The sequence below is a fragment of the Urocitellus parryii genome, chromosome 6 (genome assembly GCF_045843805.1).
Source record: "Urocitellus parryii isolate mUroPar1 chromosome 6, mUroPar1.hap1, whole genome shotgun sequence".
Lineage (NCBI taxonomy): Eukaryota > Metazoa > Chordata > Mammalia > Rodentia > Sciuridae > Urocitellus > Urocitellus parryii.
In genome coordinates, this window is record NC_135536.1 from 31,998,310 (window position 1) to 32,018,174 (window position 19,865).

Here is a 19,865-nt window from a genome sequence, read left to right on the forward strand (position 1 = left end):
AATTTATCATCCAAACTGAGAAAATTGTGAGAAAAAGGTGTACCAATAATAGAGATAACAGATAAACAGCTCTAGGAAAGGCAGGACATATTGTCCCTATAAGTAGAGCCTAGACAGAAATCTCTTTTTAAACCAACAGATACATGAAAACTTAAATCAGTCATTACCATTTACTGAGTGACTACTATATGTCACAAAAATAATATAAAATGTAGATAACTAGACATTTAAAAGTTGAGTAAGCGGAACAACAACAAAATTAACCTATCTGGGAATTTATTTCCACCTAACTCTTTTTCATTCAAAGACCACATCATTATTTAAATATTTCTCTATCTTGCTCCAAAGATACAAGAACCATAACAGCTGAGATGAAGCTGGGTGCAGCAGCGCACACCTACAGCCAGCTGTTCAAGAGGCTGAGTCAGGAGGATTGCTTGATCCAGGGGCCTCGAGGACAGTTCGGGCCTGGGCAACATAATTAGACCCCCATTTTGAAAAACAAAATAAATGTGAGATGAATGAAACCAATCCACTGCTTTGCTGAAAGTAGTACGAGAATTGTTTATATTTCAAAAAACCTTTCTGAGCCACAGAGCACAGCTGCCTAGTCTTACAGAACAGTCCAGAACAAGAAACCAAGTCACCATTTAAGTCAAAGAGCCAGAAAGCTGCAGTCAAGAGAAGTCTTGAGCTGGGTGCTGAGGAGCACGCCTGTAATCCCAGTGGCTTGAGAGGCTGAGGAAGGAGGATTGCTAGTTCAGGATCAGCCTTGGATTTTGGCAAGGCCATAAGCAACTTAGTGAGACCCTGTCTTAAAATGGATATGGCTCAGTGGTTAAGCACTCCTAGGTTCAATCTTCAGTACCAAAAAAAAAAAAAAAAAAAAAAAAAAAAAAAAAAAAAAAAAAAAAGTTTGTTTTTTATTAGTTTTCTTCATTGGTGCAAATATCCTTTCTGGGGTTGTAGCCATTCAACACTCCAATTCTGACAGTTGGTAAAGAACTGCATGAATGAATGCATTGAATCAGTATTTCTTTACAAATAGCTTTGTGGAATCCTTCAAGATAAAAGGCAGATGAGTGTAGTCAAGGTTTATCTACAGCAGGATGTCCTAGCCAGTAGGTCTCAAAAAATTAATAGGTATACCTGAACATTAACATTCACCCTCAAAGCAGCTAGAACCCCAGAATGATTAACCTCTTGTTTCCCCTCCCCCCCCCAGCAGTATAAACCATATTACACTAAAATGTCATAATCATGAACATGCTGAACATCCCTGATTAAGTACCTACCCAGTAAGAGGAGGACAGAGGAGAGAAATCCACAGGCCACTTCCATGCTCCACCACAACCATCTAGGATTTTTTTATGATGGTACTGGGGATTGAACCAAGGGGCACTCTACAAGTAGGCTATATCCCCAGCCCATTTTATTTTATTTATTTTTTTGGTACTAGAGATTGCGCTCAGGGGCACTGAACTACTGGGCCATCTCCCCAGCCCTTTTAAAAAATATTTAGAGACAGGGTCTTACTGAGTTGCTTAGGGCCTGGCTAAATTGCTGAGGTTGGCCTGAACTCTCAATCCTCCTGCCTCAGTCTTCTGAGCCAATGGGATCATAGGCGTGTGCCACCTGTCCAGTCCCAGCCCCTTTCATTTTGTGACAGGGTCTCATGAAGTTGCTCAGTAGCCTCAAAATTGAGATTCTCCTGCTTTAGCTTCCCAATTAGTTGGGATTATAAGCATATACCATTATGCCTGTCTCCACTAGGATTTTTTTTTAAAGCAGAACCATACAGGTGCTGCAAACCCTTTTTATTCCTAGCAGTTCTAACTTAATAACTAAGATTTAAGAATGGACAACACTCAAATGTCCAAGAAGAGTCATACACTATTAACAAATTCTAGTCACAATGGAGGTCTCCTATGTGATTTTTTTTTTTTTTGGGGGGGGAGTGGAGTTGGGGATCTAACCAAGGGCCTCTGAAACTAGGTAAGCACTCTCTACCACTGAACTATACTCCTAGTCTTATGTTTGATTTTTGACTAAATGACAGTCTCTAACATAGCACTACATTCAACCTGCCATGTATGAGCTTCTCATCTGAGGATTAAACCTACTATGGATTAAAAATATTTTGGGGGTGGGGGAGAAGATGACAGATGATATCTCTTTGGGACATGAAAAGTATTTTTTCCTTAGCATTATTCCTTAAACAGTACTATAACCATTTGTAGAGCACTTAATTGTAGGTATCATAATTTAGAGATGATTTAAAGTATAAGATGTGCATAGATTATATTAAAATACTTCACCATTTTATATATGCTACTTAAGCACCTGAGGATTGGGTATACTTAAGGAGGGCAGGGTTCAGGAACCAACCCCCCAAGACACCAAAACCTAGGGATGACTGTATTAGAAACACAAGGGTTAATGTTTTATAAATTTTATAAATTTCTTCTCAGATAAAAAAAAAAATCATGGTATCACACTTTATCTAAAAAAAAACCAAAAACCATGGTATCACACTTTTTTTTAGGATGTAAGTTATGAAAACTGTAATTAAGAAACAATAAAGCCTTTTGTTTACATTAACTTTAAAATGAAATAACTTGATGAAATTTGAATCACTGGGACGAGAAACGACATCAAAGGTGTTTAATTTAAGGGTTTATGGATGGAAGAGAGGGCTTCTTATTATTACTAACATATAAGGATTAGAAAATACTTGAAAAAAGTTTTCGCTCATGGCTGAGGTTGTGGCTCAGCAGCAGAATGCTAGCCTAGCATGTGAGGCCCTGGGTTTAATCCTCAGTACTACATAAAAATAAATAAATAAAATAAAGGTACTGTGTCCAACTATGCCTAAAAAATAAATTAAAAAAAAGTTTTCACTCACACACATTATGTTCAAATATAAATATGTGATAGTAAGGCTGTAAAGTCACTTGATAGAAATTAAACAATAAAAATTTCAAAACAGCTGTGAAGGCACAGGCCTGTAATCCCAGCAACTTGGGAGGCTGAGGCAGGACAATCACAAGTTTGAGGCCAGCCTTAGAAACTTAGGAAGACCCTTTGTCTCAAAAATAAAAAGGGCTGTGGGTGTAGCTCAGTGGTAAAGCCCACCTGGGTTCAATCCCCAGTACCAGGGGAAAAAAATTCAAAACAAAATTTATGTTCAGCATTCATCTAGCATGGAGTTCTTAATTTTTACTTTTAATAACATGTAACAGAGGGGGCTGGGATTGTGGCTCAGTAGTAGAGTGCTCACCTACCATGCATGAGCACTGGGTTCAATCCTCAGCACAACATAAAGGTAAAATAAGATATTGCGTCCACCAAAAACTAAAAAAATTTTAAGAAGTATTTAAAAATGCAACTGAGAATCCATTTTATCTTCAATTATCTAACTCAGACTCAAAAACAAGCATGAGCAAGTATCTTTTTTATGAATGGCAGGAAAATAACCAATTTTTATAGCTTTCCTTCAGCAGAGAATCAATCTTAAGGATAATTTTCAATGCTGAAATCACGGTTGATCATTTTTGTCAGAACATTTGCAGGTTTCTAAAGTCATTATAGTTATGTATTCCCTTGGTAGCACTGTTTGAGGCCAGACAGGTTATACAGCTCAGGCTGCATCACAGCATGCAATCACACTATTCAGTTAATAAATTACTATCGTTAAAAATAAGTTTTAACTATGTACGTTTTTAAAGCAGCAAAACTGCCCAATTTTTAATGAAAGACTAAGATCTGCCACCGTTTTTCTGAACACGTGCCCCAGATACCTACCAGCTTGGGAAGCTAATAAGATTTTAAGCATCACAATGTTTTTGTTTTGGTTTTACATTACTAAAGCCTAAGGGTTTTCAGTGTTAGGTCTGTTGTTACTCACAGCAGGGCCTAAAACACGAAGCAGTTGCGTGTGAACATTATTTCTTTTAACTCCAGCAAAAGGCCCGCAAACGATAAAAGCGAAGGGCTCGACCCACATTCCCCTTGCCCCTCCATCCCTTCTTTACAAAGATGTTTTAATTCTGGCGGGACCTGGCCTGGAACACCGTGGTTCTTGAGGGATAGAGAGTGCGTGGGTGTGTGTGAACACCGCAGGAGGATCAGTAATGCGTGATTAGAGTGGGAGGGAAAGATGTTGCTTCTTCTAGGGCGGGAAGAGACGGCGAGAGGTGGCTGTTATGCATGACCCGGGCCGGCACGCGGGGAAGATGGTGATCGCAGGGTTGGGCAATTGCGGGGGGGTTCCCTATTACCAGGTGGCACTGGCTGCGTCCTACGGTGAGTGATTTGAGAGCAATGAAAAGGGCGCGACACTAAACCCGGGAATTCTAGACGAGAAGAGAAAAAAAAAGGGCGCCGAGTAACAGGGTTATTATGGGATGGCTGAGGGGGGCTCCGTGGGAGAAATTACAGGATCTTCCTTACCCGCCAATTGCTGTACAGTCTCTTAACTCGCCGATAATAAGCGTCTTTGTCTAGAGTCACAGCCATCGCCCAGGACACCGCTTCTCCTCGGGTTCCGAGAATCACGCGAGGTCCCTGCTCCGCCACCCGCTTTCGGCCCCGGAATCCCGCACTCTCTCAGTGACCCGGAAGTATCAACCTCAAAAAATGCCCTTTCCGCTTCCGGGTCCCTATAGCGTTTAAGTTTTTTTTTAAATTATTATTATGTCTCCGTGGAGGGTGGGCAGAGACACTGATAAAAAGGGGGAAATCAACAAAATGTGCAGCGAAGAAAAAAGTCGATTTTCGCGGGGTTTCTGGTCAACTTCGCCACCGCCACAAGCGAGTCGACTTGTCACGTGACGCTCTGCCCCCGCCCTCACTCTCCGCCCCGCCGCGGTTTCCAGGAGCTCCGAATTTTTGCCAAGGCTGTAGCTGTTGGGGGAGAGAAGATGGGAGGCAGCTTCTGCCCCACAGGAGCTGCCGAGCGCTGGTGTAAGGGCCCCACCCATCGGGAAAGAAGGGGAAGCGGAAAGAGCGGAATCTGGTATGGGATACGAGAGGGAAGACTGTAGTGGCACCGGCTGAGCCCCTCCTGGAAGTGATGGGAAAGCAACATTCTCTACTCCTCCAGGGCTGAATCCTTGGTGCTAGCTAGGTCCAGTGCTACAAGCCGAAGGAGAACTCAGTCCAAGGAAATGGAGCCCACCCTCGCGATAAACTAGTACCTACGCCAAGAGGTGGGACTTGGTCCTAAGAAGGAAAAAAATGCCTAGAGTTCAGTCTGAGCCATTGAGATGGTAAGAGGCGGGTTGAATTGGCTTGCAGGCGCAAAAAACCTTTAGTTCCTATTCCAGACCCCTTCCCTGGGCTGAGGTTGTGACAGCACCTTTTCTTTCATCCAGTCTCCTTGCTGCACTTCATAAAAAATGATAACCATTCTATGGCTTTCCTAAAAGCCCCATGATTTCAGTTAATTAGAAACAAAATAAACGTGGTTAATGAAATTCGTCCTTGTCTCTTCTAAGAACTTTAAGTTTGGAATATTCTGCCTATTTACCTCGGATCATTCCCTTAGCTAACTAGACTGCCTACATTTATATACACCCTTTAGATGAGTACCAATAACATCTTCTCTATCCAAGGTGACAGTACAAACTGCATTGAATTTTAGGTGTTGAAAATTAGCCACCATGCATACAATTAATACTTACATTGGGTTTGAGCAAATATAGAACAAGGAAGAGTGAAAAAGGATTAACTTAAATTTATTAATGCCAAGGGGATGGAAGGTAACAGTTCCTGACCCTCCAGCTGTATCCACAGTTCGGCCAGGAACAGGCTCTGCCAGAGGCTAGGGCCAGCGCTACATAGTCTGTGGTTAATGGAGGTGTCTTAGGAAGGGGGGAGCGCACCAGCTGCTCTAAGTCTCCTTTCCTTCCCCAGAAATGAGGAAGTGGTCACGTATTATTTAAGGAGTTCCCCTGCCCACCCAATCCTCTCAAAATTGGGAGCAATCAGGTACAAGTTTTCTTTTTCCTTTTCACCTCCTGGAGTCCTGGGTTTCCCCACATCTCCCCTGCCCCTCCCACTTTTCCAGAGTCCAAGGGCCAGAGTAAATGAAAGTACAGCAGCCACCCAAGCAATGGGGACCATGCTGGGACTTCAATCATCAGCATCTTCGCTGGAGTCTGAGTTGGCTGGCATCATAGGATCATCAATGAGTGAAAAGTCCCTTTCTGAGCTATCATAGCCCTGAGATAAATCATCATCATCTTCATCCTCATCATCGTCATCATCCTCAGGTTGCAGTGGTGGCAACCTCAAGGCAGTACCAGAGGCGGTAGTCGCTGGTGAAGTGGGGTAGCCAGGGGCTCTCAAGCCTGGATGATGATGGTGGTGATGGTGGGGGTGGGGGTGGTGGTGGTGGTGATGAAGTATGGTGCTGGAGTCTACATGAGGGGATGATGTTGCACCACCCATTACGAACGGCATAAAAGGCAAAGATGTAGAAGTGGCACTGCTGTGACCCAGAGATGACACAGACTGTAGGCCACTACTGCTGTGTTGGAAGGTATTATGCAGAGATAGGGACCCAGTGCCTCCACCCTGCATCAGGGCCATCATCTTAGAAAGGTCTGGTCGTGTCCTACGGGCCCGCTTCTTGCTGCTCTCTGATGTAATAGGCCCTGGCAAAACCCGGTTGAACACTGTTTCAGTGTGGTGACCCTGGGAGGAAGGAACAGAAGATAGTAAGAAGAAAGAAAGAAGGGGGTAGGGAATAGGAAAGGCAAAACAGGTCCAGTCAGACTAGGCTTGACTGGTGGCAATGAGCAAAAGGAAATGGCAGACTTAGCTGGTTCATGCAGTCTGATGCTGAAGACGGAGAATTTGATTGTGTGAACCAGGAATTTTTGCTTTCCCCCCATGACTACATTGTACCTACATTCCATCTAATCGTTTCAAAATGCTTACCTTTGCTAAGAGATCTGGGTAAGACAGTGAATGATTCAGTACATGCATTGAAAAAATTCATTTAAATGTTTACTGAAAGCAGGGTGTTCATATGATCTTATGTGAAGTGTAGCGTAACTGATATTTATAACATTATCATCTATTTCCACATAAGAGCAGGGTCAGATTAAGACTGCTGGATGCTGGCAACACAAAAAGATTATGGGTAGCACCTTACCAAATTAATTTAATTTTCCACATTATAAAAAACAAACAAAAAAGGCTGGGGTTATAGCTCAGTGGCAGAGCATTTGCCTAGCATGTGTGAAGCACTGGGTTCAATCCTTAGCACCACATTAAATAAAAAGACAAATGTAATAATGGCATGCTCTCCATCTACAACTACAAAAAAATTTAAAAAAAAACCATAACCTTTACATATCTGAATTTTAAATGGTTTCTTCTAGATGTTCTGACTATAAATTTTGATTATATTCATTGAGTCTGGAAGTTATTACTTTTAGCACCTCTGTTTTGCAGCTGGCCTAAGCATAATACTTGGTGAACAGGCTTAAACTCTTGGAAGTTGATAAATATTTCTCTAGGCTTTATTTCCAATCTAAGCCTAACATTTGGGAACATACATTTCTGACTCAAAAACAACAACAACAAAACTTTAAAAATGTCTAAAATCCTGCAGATTCCAGTCAGAGTATAGTGTTAGATTCATTGTTAATTCTACATTAAAAATTTTTTTTGTCAGGTGTAGTGTGGCACACACCTATAATCCCAGCTGCTCAGGAGGCTTAGGCAGGAAGATATCAAGCTCAAAGCTAGCCTTAGCAACTTAGTGAGGCCCTAAGCAACTCAATGAGACCCTGTCTCAAATACAAAAAAGGGCTGGGGATGTGGCTCTAATTAAATGCCCCTGGGTTCAATCCCCCATACCAAAGGGGAAAAAAAAAGTTACTGAGAGGCTGAGGCAACAGGCTCACTTGCACTCAGGAGTTTGGAGCTAGTCTGGGCAACATAGCCCAGGTGGACTCAATTTATCTCTCTCTCTCTCTTTTTTTTTTTTTTGGCAGTACTGGGGTTTGAACTCAGGGTACTCTACCACTTGGCTCTATTTACTCCCAGCCCTTTTTTTGGTATTGAACTCGGGGGTACTTGACCATTGAGTCACATCCCCAGCCCTAAATTTCATATTTTATTTATAGACAGGGTCTCACTGAGTTGCTCAGTGCCTCGCTTTTGCTGAGGCTGGCTTTGAACTCGTGATCCTCCTGCCTCAGCGTCCCGAACCCCTGGGATTACAAGCATACACCACCGTGCCCAGTTCCCAGCCCTTTTTATTTTGAGACAGGGTTTTGATAAATTGCACATGTTGGCTTACCTCAGCCTCCTGAGTTGCTGGAATGCACATCATGCTCGATGTGAAACTCTGTCTCTAAAAAAAAAAAAAAAAAAAAAAGAGTTAAGTGATATGGTCATGATTTTCTATGACCATGAGAGACTAGGAAAAAGTATAAGCGGCAAGAACAGGTTATACTGGGGGAAAGGTGTGTGTTTATAAAGACTTATATAAAGGGATGAGTACATTTGGAAATATGGAATAACCTACTAACCAAAATTGATTTTCTATTACTGACATTATTGTTAGTAATTCTCAACTTCATATATTGGGAAACTCCATGACTGTTTTCCTAAGTAGGTCCCACAAATCACATCTAAAATATATAGAATTATAAAAAAAATTTAAAGGATTAGCCTGGGATGTAGCACAGTGGTAGAGCACTTTCCTAGCATGTGTGAGGCGTTGGGTTCAATCCCTAGCATTGCAAAAAAAAAGAAGAAAAGAAAAAAACAGGGGAACAGGGGGCTGGGATTGTGGCTCAGCAGTAGAGCGCTTGCCTCCCACGAGCAAGCTGCTGGGTTTGAACCTCAGCACCACATAAAAATAAATAAAATAAAGGTATTGTGTCCAACAACAACTAAAAAATATTAAAAAAAAAGAAAAACCAGCACCCCCCTACTTTTGAGGGTATAGATATTGAAAAGGTCTAAGGATTTTCCAAAAATATCGTTAGTTTTGAGAAGAGCAGGATAAACCCTGAAGGTTCTACATATCTTACTAATTCTTGTATTTATGTTTAAAATACTAAAATTGAATGTTTAGAACTTTATGCTCAATTAGAGCTGAAGATACACAGTACTTCAAGAATACCAATAAATATATTCCACATTTTTTACTGGTGAATCAAAGGTAATTTTACTCAGATCTATTGAAGATTAAAAAAAAAAAAACAGTTATAATATTTGTTAAAAGCCTTTGACAACTAGTTTGAGTCCAAAGTGGTAGTGCTTCAGTCTTACCTTTTTTCCATTCCTAGAGTTAGCCGTCTGTACTGATTCCATACTCAAACAGTTCAATTCTGCCTTGTTATTTTTTTTACATCTCTGCCATTTCTGTTTTCTGCGCTCCTCCATATACTGTAATAGGAAAGTATCAGTTACCCTAGAGGAACAGAAATCATCTCGGGAGTAATTATAAGGTACTTTAATGTCTTTGGTAATAAATTTTTTTTTTGCATATAAGGACTAGTCCTAGTGGAAAACTGCCATCAAACGGATCTCTCCCCCCAAATTAGGTAGCTTATGTAATAGTTTAATAGTAAATAACTAGCTAGCATTTAAGTTTAAGAAGTGCTTTTAACACTATTTTGATACCCACAATCATTTTATGAGGAAGGAAGACTGGGTATTATTATTTTTGGTAGTGGGGACTGAACCCAGAGATACTCTGCCAAAGAGTTATATTCCTAGTCCTTCATATTTTGAGACGGCGTTTCTCTTAAATTGTAGAGGCTGGCCTTGAACTTGTGATCCTCCTCTCAAGTCACTGGGATTATAGGCCTGCACCACCAGGCCCAGCTAAGACTATGTATCATTACCCCTATCTTGCAGATGCAGAAAAAAATGATAGGACACATCATGCTTTCTCTCTAACAAAGTTTAAACACCAACAGAATGACTTAAAATCTGGCTAAATGGAACTGTCACTCACCGCTAGAAATCGGGGATCAACAGCAAATTCTGGATGACCCTGTAACCACATCTCCAGTTCAGCCCGGCGAGGGGCATCCTCACCCACCAGCAAAGTACCATCCACCTTATTGATGACAGGGATCCGGGTCTCCAGGTCCACATCAAGGTGATTAGGCTCTTCCATGCACTCCACCTCCAGCTGCAAACCCAGAATCCACCCCCATGAGCACATACTCTTCTTTGGGGCAGGGAGGGAAGGGTAACAGAGCCAATGGTAGTCATAACTCTAATCATCATTTAATCCCTCAATCCCAACTGCTTTCACCAAGTACTTGACATAAGAAGAAGAACTTGTCTAATCATGAGGTTAAAGGTTTTTTCTACCACTTACCTCTACTAGCTTCTTTCTGTTTCCCTTCTTCTTATGAAACAATGGATGTCCATCTCCCATTACTCCATTAGCCATCAATTTGTGCTTCTGGAATGTTAACTTCAATCCTTCCTCCTAGGAAGACAAACCCACCCACCCAAAACATCATATGGCACATGTTTTTAAAAGTAAAGATTAAGCTTTGGGAGACCTGGGCTAAACCTCATCCTTTGGTTAAGTGATGGTGAGAAGGATGGCTATCTGACTAAAGGGTAGAAATCACATATGTAATAAAACCTTTTCCTTAGATTTAATTTCTTGATATAGATTTCTGAGAAGTAGTGTTCATTTTAACACCCAACAGTTTTAAAGCCCCCTACCTGGTATGTCAGAATTAGCACAGCAGTTCATCACAGGGGCAAAAATCCTACTATCCTATCACATACCAATTTATAAAGCTTTTCTTCTTTAAGTAACTCAATGATTGGCTAGTAAAGTTCAAAAGGAAAGAGAATCAGGAAAATAAAAATTTGCATATATAAAACAGAATACCACTGGCTTAATTTCAGCTGGAATGATTTTTTTCTTATTTTAACAAGAGGCTCACAATACTCAGGTAATCAAAAAGAAGCTTCCCCCAACTGGATTTTATTTATTTTTTTAATCAATCTTAGATCTAGAATTTAGCTTCCTAAAAGCCTAGTGCAGAATAGATTTCCTTAAAAACTATTTCTGGGATAGTGATGTGGTTCGCTGGCAGAGCACTTGCCTAGCAAGAAAAAAGCCCTGGCTTCTAGCCCCAGAATTGCCAAAACAAAACATTCTTTTAATCTAGTTATCAGGAGATCCCTTCCCTAACTTCAATGACTCCTTGAATGTATCTTTGAGAGCTCTAATATTTTTTTCCTTCTTTCATTTTTAAAGTTAGATAACCAAATATATTTAGTATGCTACTAGTGAAACTGGCTAATAAGAATGACAGCCTCCTTCAATTCCCACTGCCTACATGCTGAGCTTACATCTTTGATCTGAACTGTAAACTCTTTTTCATCCATGCCTCGACGAAGTTTGGTGAACTGAGCTGCTGCTGTGGTGACTGCAGATGCTTCTTCCTCTGCCATGGAAGCTGCACTGCTACTTCGTGGTGTGGGGACAGGAGAGTCACCATATTCTCCTGGAGTCAATGAGGGACTGTCTAGTAAGTGGTTGCCTGGCCCCAAAATTCCTCCTGTTATCATTTCTTGGGTCCTGCGGTTAGAAGGCCATTTCCCTGAGAGTATAGCCTGGCAGACGAGGTCAATTCTGTTTATCAAGACACGATCCTGAGTGGGAAGAAAAGAAATAAACACCATTTTAAGGGTCTGAGCACTATGTAATCCTCTGACATACAACAATGCCATCATTACTAGGATGGGTAAAAATCATAAGGCAGAAAGAAGGGTGGTTGTAATATCAGATCCCTAAAGCAACCAGAAGGAGTTTCACGAAAAAACATGCAGCATTAGTCATAGTAAAAATAACAACAGAACAACTCAAAACCCAGAACCATGTTCCTTGTATACAATGTTACATTTTACTTCTGACTCTAGCATGTTCAAGGATTAAGCTGTTACCTTGGGCCACTCAGAAGCTCTTTGCCTTTCCTGTAGTAGCAGAAGCTCAGGTGTCATTTGTTCTCCATCTTCATTTGGAAATCCATCTTGGGACATAGTGAGGGACAGGAGACTCTCTTCATCATAGAGTTTGGGGTGGGACCGGTCAGCAGCTAGAGATCACACAGAACATGTGAGCAAATATGGCAGAATAATGTTAAATTGGAATGGTATTGTGTGGGCTTTGAATAAAGGCCCAAAGAATAACAGATCTCTTTTGACATTTTATCAACTCAAAATGTGAATCTCTCTCAAGAGGATGCATTCAGAAAAGAAAGAAAAGAGCAGAGGGGGAAAAAGGGAAGAGTTCCAACAGCCTGTCACATGCACTCACTTAGCTTCTCTTCCTTCTCGTCCTCACTCTCATCAGTGCTGGAGCTGGAGCTGGATGAGGATGAGGAAGAAGAGGATGATGGTGACAGCTTGCTCAAGTCCAATTCAGAGTCTGAATCATCCTCATCCTCCAGTTTGACTGGTGGAACACTCCGGGACACCAGAGGGGAAGTGTCAGAGGGGGTTACTCGCATCTCATAGTCTTGTGGGATTGGTCGGCTCCTGGCCACGACCTCATGCTCTAGTTTTAAAGTCAGACTCTCCAGACTGGGGACCTGGGCAGCTGTCTCCTCTGGCGACTTTTCAACAGGAGCATCTGGGCGCAGAGGCAATGGTGAGGCAGTGCGCGAGGTATACTGTTGGTGTAGCAGTGGAGTAGAGCAGCGTGATAGGGATGCAGCTGGTGCTCCTGCCTGATGGTTCTGCATATAATTCATACGGGCAGCCAGAAAAGAGAAGTCTGGGTCCTGCATGATGTTGCAGTCTGTTTGGCTCACCCCATGGCGGGCTGCCCCTCGTAGAAGCTCTCCATCATGACGAATAGGCTCCCACCATTTGGGCAATTCAGGACCTGGAGGCTGACACAATGCCAGTCTATCTTCCAAAAGCGGGTGGCATAGAACTTGTTCCCTTAAGCGCCGAAGCAACTCGATTCGGTACAGAGTCCTCGAGGCCCTCTCCTCTGTGATGGGCTCAATGAACAGATTTGGGTCTGGGGGTTCTGTAAAATAGGAGTAGAAAGAGAGGTGAACCAGAGCTGTTCTACAGCCATTCACTACCACTCACCCTAGACTCTCCAATCTCACCATCTCCAGCTGCTGGGGGAAGGCGGCATACTTGACGGCACATGGCCACAAAACCATGGAAATACTTGGTAAGGCTTTCATCTGTTTTTTTGTCCAGTCGAGCAAAAGTGCGGAAGCGATCCCAGTGGAACTGCATAGCATCAGGGTCATATTCCACACCAAAAGTAGAAACTACTCGATAGAAATCAGTTTGTTCACGCCTTGTCCAGCTACAAAAGGAAGAGGAGTAAGGCAACAGTGATTAGGGGAACTAGGGAAAACTGGTTGTTACTTTGAATGGTTTACAATACCTGAAAATACACAGGCAAACAAACCAACCAAAAAGAAGATTCAGAAGAGGCAGTGAGAGGTACTATATAACATGTAGAAAATACCAAACAAAGAAAGGGGGAAAATAACACAGGCAATTAACTCAAAGAGAATGTCTACACAAGAGACCCTTCTGGGGTTATTATATTCCACATAAGTGAGATTCTCAAGAGCCAGAGGTGGAACAATTCAAGGCAAAGATGATCCATCCTTTTGTATTTTTTTTTTTAATTTATAGCTCAGCTCAAATTTTCAGCTATGGTTTACCGTTGTTGTTTCTCTCGCCGTGCAATTTCTTTTAGCTTAAAAGCTGCTTCACAACGCCTCCGTCTCCGGTCCCCACGCTCTGCAGCCTCAATTTTCATTTGTTCTCTCTTGTAGCTGCGCTGATATGCTGTTACTAGGCGCCGAAGCCTAGCTGTTAGGGCAGACCCTGGAGGCCAAAACAGATGTCCTGGTTGTTGAGTCACCTGGGCTGTGGTAAAAAAACAAAACAAAACAACAACCACAAAAACACAGAATAATGAGTAGGAAGAACAGAAAAGATATTAGAGATAATACTTATATGTCAGCCCACTCAAAGTCAATGCTCTTAGAAATTCCCAGACAGGATAAAATCCAGTCAATAATTCCTCATCTCCAACCCCACCCAAAACTGTACCACGTGACCTACAAGTTTACCTTCATCTCCATCGATCACTGAGATCTCTTCATCCATCATCATCAAGGGATCACCCTAGAAAAGGAGATGCAAACCACAGGATGGAGTGGACAGAAAAAGGGGGAAAATTAGAATTCTGAAATCAATTTCTTATGGATGTCCTTCTGTGGCATCAAGGAATCAAAAAATTTTTCATTTTCTTTCTTTCGTGTTGCTTGGAATTAAACCTAGGACCTCATGTATGCTAGGCAAATGCTCTACAACAACACTAAATCCTCTCAAATTCTTTGGTACCAGGGATTAAACCCAAGGGTGTTTAACCATTGAGCCATATCTCAGTCCTTTAAATAAATTTTTTATTTTGAGACAGGGTCTTGTTAAATCGCTGAGGCTGGTTGTAAATTTGTGACCTCCTGCCTCAGCCTCCTAAGTCTCTGGGATTGCAGGGGTATGACACCATACACGATTCCCTCAAGAAAAATTGCTAATGAAAGGAGCCCTCACAAAAATTTAGAAGCAACCAACTATAAAAAGAACAGGAAAGTAAAACTTGAAAGATCAGTTCTTATCAATGGTACAAAGATAATGAGATTTAGGAATTTACATGTAAGTAATATCCTTTAACGTACAGTTTGAGGCCACCTCCTCCACAAAGCTATCCCAGATCTTCCCACATTGGCATTTTATAATGCTTCTCTATTCATTCTTTATAGTGTCAAATGGTATCTAATTTCTATTATAAATTAATCAAAAAAACTTAAAAAAGATTTAAAGAACGGGAGAGGACAACTATTTACAGTAGAGAAAAGCTAGATTAAATGAAAATTACTTACCTCATCATCTTGGTCCTTTGGGGGGCCCTGGAGTGGTTTATATTCCGGATCTTCACAATCCTTATCAAAGTCAACCCTAATATTATTAAGAGGCAAAAGAAAATGTTAATAAAGCAATAAGAAGAACCTAGGATAAAGATCTGGCCAAACATGTAATTTGCTACGGAACAGTTTTTAATATAATGCTTGAAGAATGACAGATCATTTCTGAGAAAATGGCAAAGTGCCATTCATAACTTCTTGAATTTGAAATACTTTTTCTTTCTTTGGTTAAATATAGGTTAACACTATGTTATCCAGATTGGTCTCAAACCTGTGGGTTCACATGATCATCCTGTATCAGCCTCTGAAATAGCAGAGACTACAAGCATGCAACACCATGCTTAGCTTAAAATGAAATACTTTGATCAGAATACTCTCTTTTGATAGCCCCTTTTCATTCTCCTCCCTCTCTTCCATAATGTTCATTTATTATTTCATTTGAATGGTCCATGCTTTTGTTTGTTTTCACTACTTTGTTCTATTGAGCAGAAGGGTGACATAATAAGTGATTTGCAATGAATAAATGACCAATTTCCTTTGAGAGTCCTATACAATGCAAGCTGAAATTATATATATATATATTCATCTAAGAGAAATTTCTCAGTCATGCAGGAATGGATAGGTATTCGTTAATTAAGCTAACAATTTCACATGTCCTTCAGGTCTCCATGGAGAAGTTTTGTTAAACTCACTGGCACCCAAACGAGGGCAATGATGCCCTCTCGGTATCAGCATGGCAACTCGTCACTGGGACATGAAGTCAAGCAGAATAAATACTTTTATGTGTTAGGCACTATTGGGAGATGACATACCACAGCTAAAATTTGCCTGAGACTCTTTAAATTTTAATTTATGTAAATTACATGTTTGCCTGTCTGTTATATTTCAAGAGAATTATATTAAATGCCATTACTTTTAGTTAGCAGCTTCTGTAACTGTGTAGAAAAGTATTAAAAATTAAACAAATTGAATAGAATATTAAATAAGCCATTTGGGAGTAATAGTGCTTTCCCCACTTAGTTGTATTTTAATTTTTTAAAATAATTTTTATTTTTTCTTTGTAGTTGTAGATGGACAGAAGCCTTTTATTTATTTATTTATTTATTTTTATGTGGTGCTAAGGATTGAACCCAATGCCTCACATGGTAGGCAAGTGGTTTGCCACTAAGCTAAAGCTACAGCTTTAGCCCCATGTATCTTATGTTAATGTATAGAATATACCAGTTTGTAGAGTCCTATCTCCTGAACCTTATTCTTTATTAAGGATTTACCACAAATAAGTATCATTAAGAATTTCAATGTGTTCAAAATTAGAATTATGTTACCTTTTAGCACAAGCAACTAATTACCTTTGTAGAGTACATGCAAAGGTTTAAAAGAATTAAATAATAAAATTTACCCTTCTACTATGTCAGAGAAATTATCCAACACTCGATGTTCTGCTGCAATGGCTTTGTCATCTGGTCGACCAGCCTTTTCCAGAAAGCATAAGGCTGGGTCTGCCCTCATAGTATTATATTTTTCATAGCCTAAAAGAAAAAAGGTCTTAAAATGAAGAAAATAAGAGATTTGTTTTGCCATTATGCTAACTTTGACTACTGAAAAAATTATAATACATGAACTACTTTGCTCATAATGCAGAATATAATTAACATTACTTGGACAGTTTTTGGGTCATAATTTTTTTATAGTAATTTAGAGTCATGAAGGGTTTTAACCTAGTGACTATGAAGAATTTAATTAAGAAATTTACATTATGGTGGTAGGTGTATATAGCAATTTATCAGTAATCTTTTTGGCATTATTCTTATTGCAAAGATGAAGAAACTGAAGTCAGGGCTGGGGATGTAGCTCAGTTAGTAGAGTGCTTGACCGCATGCACAAGGCCCTGGGTTTAATCCCCAGCACCAAAAAAAAAAAAAAAAAGAAGAAAAGAAAAGAAAAGAAACTGAAGTCAAACAATTAAGGTCACACATTCTCATATGAAGAACTAGAAACTTGTACCTGCAAGTAAATAAGTACTCAGTGAATATTTGATGAATACTAAATCAATGAATGAACACATTTCAGGACTTTTGGACTCTGTCTCACAAGAAAATCTAAGACTACAAATGTTCAGTTTTTCTTGTTCCATTAAATTTCTCAATAACATGTAGATCAAATGCTATTACTATTATTTCATCAAAATAAACAGGAATTTTATGCATTTGTCTTTATTTTTTTGGCATTGCTGGGGGTAGAACCCAGGACTTCATGCATGTTAGGCAAGAGCTTGAAAAGCACTTTTCTCATTTAAGAAAGCAAGCAGAAAGTTTATTAAAAGAGAAAGTGAGAAAAAGATCCAGAACTCCCTGCACAGCATGTTTGGGAGGGGCAAGAGTGCCCTTAAAAAGTACTTTTTTTAGGGGCTGGGGATTTGGCTCAAGTGGTAGCGTGCACGCCTCGCATATGTGAGGCACTGGGTTTGATCCTCAGCACCACATAAAAAAAAAAAAATAATAATAATAATAAGTGAAATAAAGGCATGCTGTCTATCTACAACTAAAAAATAAATATTAAAAAGTACTTAAAAAAAAGAAAAATAAAATTATTCCAATACATGAAAGTGCTGGCAGTTAGCACTGTTTTTTTTTTTTTGGTGCTGGCAATTGAACTCATGGCCTTGTGCAGCACTCACTGCTTTTAATTCCTAGGATTTGTTAATAGGCAAAACTACAAATTAGTCTTTCTCATATTGCTTAAACCTAAAATGCCATGAGTATTGAGCATTTAGACAAATGGGACTTTAGATAAATATAGCATTTTTGGCAAGTCACAGAAAACCATCAAAATAATTGTTTATCATTAATAGGAGTGGGCATGTCTTACCTCCTGATTTGTGGAACCTTAACTTACAGATCCTACAATATTCAGTGGGGTAACATACTGGGTAAAAGTGATTAAAGAACACATGGGAGACTCCCTACTTTGAGATTTAACTATTTACCTATTGTTCCTTCAACATCTACTCAGCGGAATTAACTGTGAATAAGTTTCTTTCTCAAATACAAATTTAATTTACTGAAGATCACTTGTATACCTGAAGCTCTGGGTTTGACCCCCAGTTCCAAAAAAAAAAAAAAGAGTTCAAGGTCAATGAGATAATCTGATTATGTATGAGCATTTTGATAAATGTCCCATCTGTGAACAAAAACCTTCAAAAGGAAAGGCTAAAAGAGATACTTACCATGCTTAAAGACTCCAATAAGTAGGGATTTGTCAGCTTCGCTGTCCCACCATGTTGTTGGAACCTCCAATTGATCCACTACTGGGAACCATATGTCAATCTCACTAAAGGCATATAAGAGGGCACAGTCAGGAAAGCAATCAATGTTGGAAATTAAAGTGATAATCCTTGGAAAGATTATTACAGTTATATTCCTTTATCCATCAATTTAAATGTTCATGTATCTGACCTATTTCCTTGCACTAGTGTCAAAGTATTAGATTAGAAATCTAATATGAAAATTGTCAGATATTACAAAGTTAGTACAAAAAGTAAAGTAGACCATTATTCCTAGAATAAAGCAGGGCATAAAAATCAAACAAAGAAATCACAGAAATACTTTACCTGGCAATGGCACCCCCTAACACCTTCTCTGCCTGGTCTCCAATAACCTCCTGTCTTAGGTAGTATAACATTCGTACTCGCAAAAGTACCCTAGAAGGGTGGGAAGAAAAAGGTGGCTTACTAACAGGGTACAAAGTTTGAGGAGGGACATATCTTGACTAAAATTCCATCCTTACTTGTTACACTGATGTTTCAAGTGCTTCTTATAACTCTCATCTTGGAACAGAGTATCAGGGTTATACTTCCGGATCCAATCTGCCTTATGTATATCAAAAGTACTTTGTGACTTTACTTTTTTCCCCTTGCGTCCACGGGGCACAGGGATAGATAGACCTGGGAAAGGGGAGACATTGAAGACTTGGATTGAGAAAAACCCTTAGACTTGCAAAGGACTACATAATTTTTAAAAAGATAAAAACTAAAGGGTTGATAATTACCTGAATGATTCTGCAATTCTTTTGTCTTGCCATTTTCAGCAGGGCTAATCAAGTCCCAGATGAAGCCTTTGATATTTTCATCCCCACGGTAGTGTAGCAGACAGTACACAAGGATGGCACGACATATTGTCTCCACATCTCGTTCAGTCATACGTCGTTTGAAGCGTCCATGAGACAAAATATCTCGCCACCGTCCCCAACTAAAAAATAGAAAAGGAAACAATAATATTTTGGGGGGGAACTCTAATTCAGTGATATTCCTCTGACTCCCAGAATCACATCTCCCAAAATACGGAAGACAAAATCTTGAAAAGCACTGTTAAAAAAATAGAATGAACTCCCTCCAAGACACAAAATTTTCATATGATCTTCTATGTGGCCATATATCAATCAGAATGTGAATGTTCTACTTTTAGTGACAAGATGGGTTCTTACCCATATACCAACAGGTGCTTTTCTACCCGAAAGCAGTCAGTGCGCCCATAGGCATGATGGCGGTCATGTCTACGGGAGCGTGGTCGTTCATCATCCTCACTTTCCAAATCAGAGAATTCTACTAGGTCATCATCTTTCAGAGTGCTGAAGTGGCGGGTCTGTTTCCGTACTCTAGGTGTGTCAATCACCAAGTTATTCTATGCAGAAAATAGAAGGAGGAATAACTATCCATGATATGCTCATTATCAAAGAATTAAGATAATTATGGATTGAATAGTTTTGGATATGAGAATGCTCAGATTTTTTTGGTGTTCTTTTTGTACACATTAAATCATCTGCAGTGACTCAGGAAATAGAATTAAGTGGTAGATATCTAAATAATTTTCTAAGTTCTCCAAGGTAGAAAGT

General features: G+C 40.0%; 2 protein-coding genes and 2 non-coding genes across 5 annotated transcripts in view; all 4 read right to left on the reverse strand.

Annotated features, from left to right (window-relative positions):
• The window catches only part of Supt16h (SPT16 homolog, facilitates chromatin remodeling subunit), a 33,389-nt gene extending 28,792 nt beyond the window's left edge, over positions 1-4,597 (reverse strand). Inside the window, exon 1 of the mRNA XM_026414210.2 lies at positions 4,453-4,597. Within this exon, the coding sequence (XP_026269995.1) occupies positions 4,453-4,518 (66 nt within the window). The 5' untranslated portion in view covers positions 4,519-4,597. The remainder of the gene's footprint in view (positions 1-4,452) is intronic.
• Positions 4,598-5,717: 1,120 nt separating this feature from the next.
• The window catches only part of Chd8 (chromodomain helicase DNA binding protein 8), a 61,897-nt gene continuing 47,749 nt past the window's right edge, over positions 5,718-19,865 (reverse strand). For both annotated transcript variants that reach the window (XM_077799384.1, XM_077799383.1), the window contains exons 22-39: positions 19,458-19,654; positions 19,023-19,222; positions 18,762-18,918; positions 18,586-18,675; positions 18,202-18,305; positions 16,375-16,504; positions 14,934-15,009; positions 14,121-14,175; positions 13,707-13,914; positions 13,131-13,339; positions 12,326-13,045; positions 11,953-12,104; positions 11,359-11,661; positions 10,361-10,474; positions 9,989-10,168; positions 9,298-9,414; positions 8,318-8,371; positions 5,718-6,699 (exon numbers count right to left, since the gene is read on the reverse strand). In XM_077799384.1, the coding sequence (XP_077655510.1) occupies positions 6,136-6,699; positions 8,318-8,371; positions 9,298-9,414; positions 9,989-10,168; positions 10,361-10,474; positions 11,359-11,661; positions 11,953-12,104; positions 12,326-13,045; positions 13,131-13,339; positions 13,707-13,914; positions 14,121-14,175; positions 14,934-15,009; positions 16,375-16,504; positions 18,202-18,305; positions 18,586-18,675; positions 18,762-18,918; positions 19,023-19,222; positions 19,458-19,654 (3,630 nt within the window). In that variant the 3' untranslated portion in view covers positions 5,718-6,135. The remainder of the gene's footprint in view (positions 6,700-8,317; positions 8,372-9,297; positions 9,415-9,988; positions 10,169-10,360; positions 10,475-11,358; positions 11,662-11,952; positions 12,105-12,325; positions 13,046-13,130; positions 13,340-13,706; positions 13,915-14,120; positions 14,176-14,933; positions 15,010-16,374; positions 16,505-18,201; positions 18,306-18,585; positions 18,676-18,761; positions 18,919-19,022; positions 19,223-19,457; positions 19,655-19,865) is intronic.
• On the reverse strand, positions 10,654-10,758 carry LOC113200719 (small nucleolar RNA U6-53/MBII-28). Its single transcript, XR_003303079.1, has one exon. It is a non-coding gene; the product is annotated as a small nucleolar RNA U6-53/MBII-28 (small nucleolar RNA).
• LOC113200718 (small nucleolar RNA U6-53/MBII-28) lies at positions 15,629-15,728 on the reverse strand. Its single transcript, XR_003303078.1, has one exon. It is a non-coding gene; the product is annotated as a small nucleolar RNA U6-53/MBII-28 (small nucleolar RNA).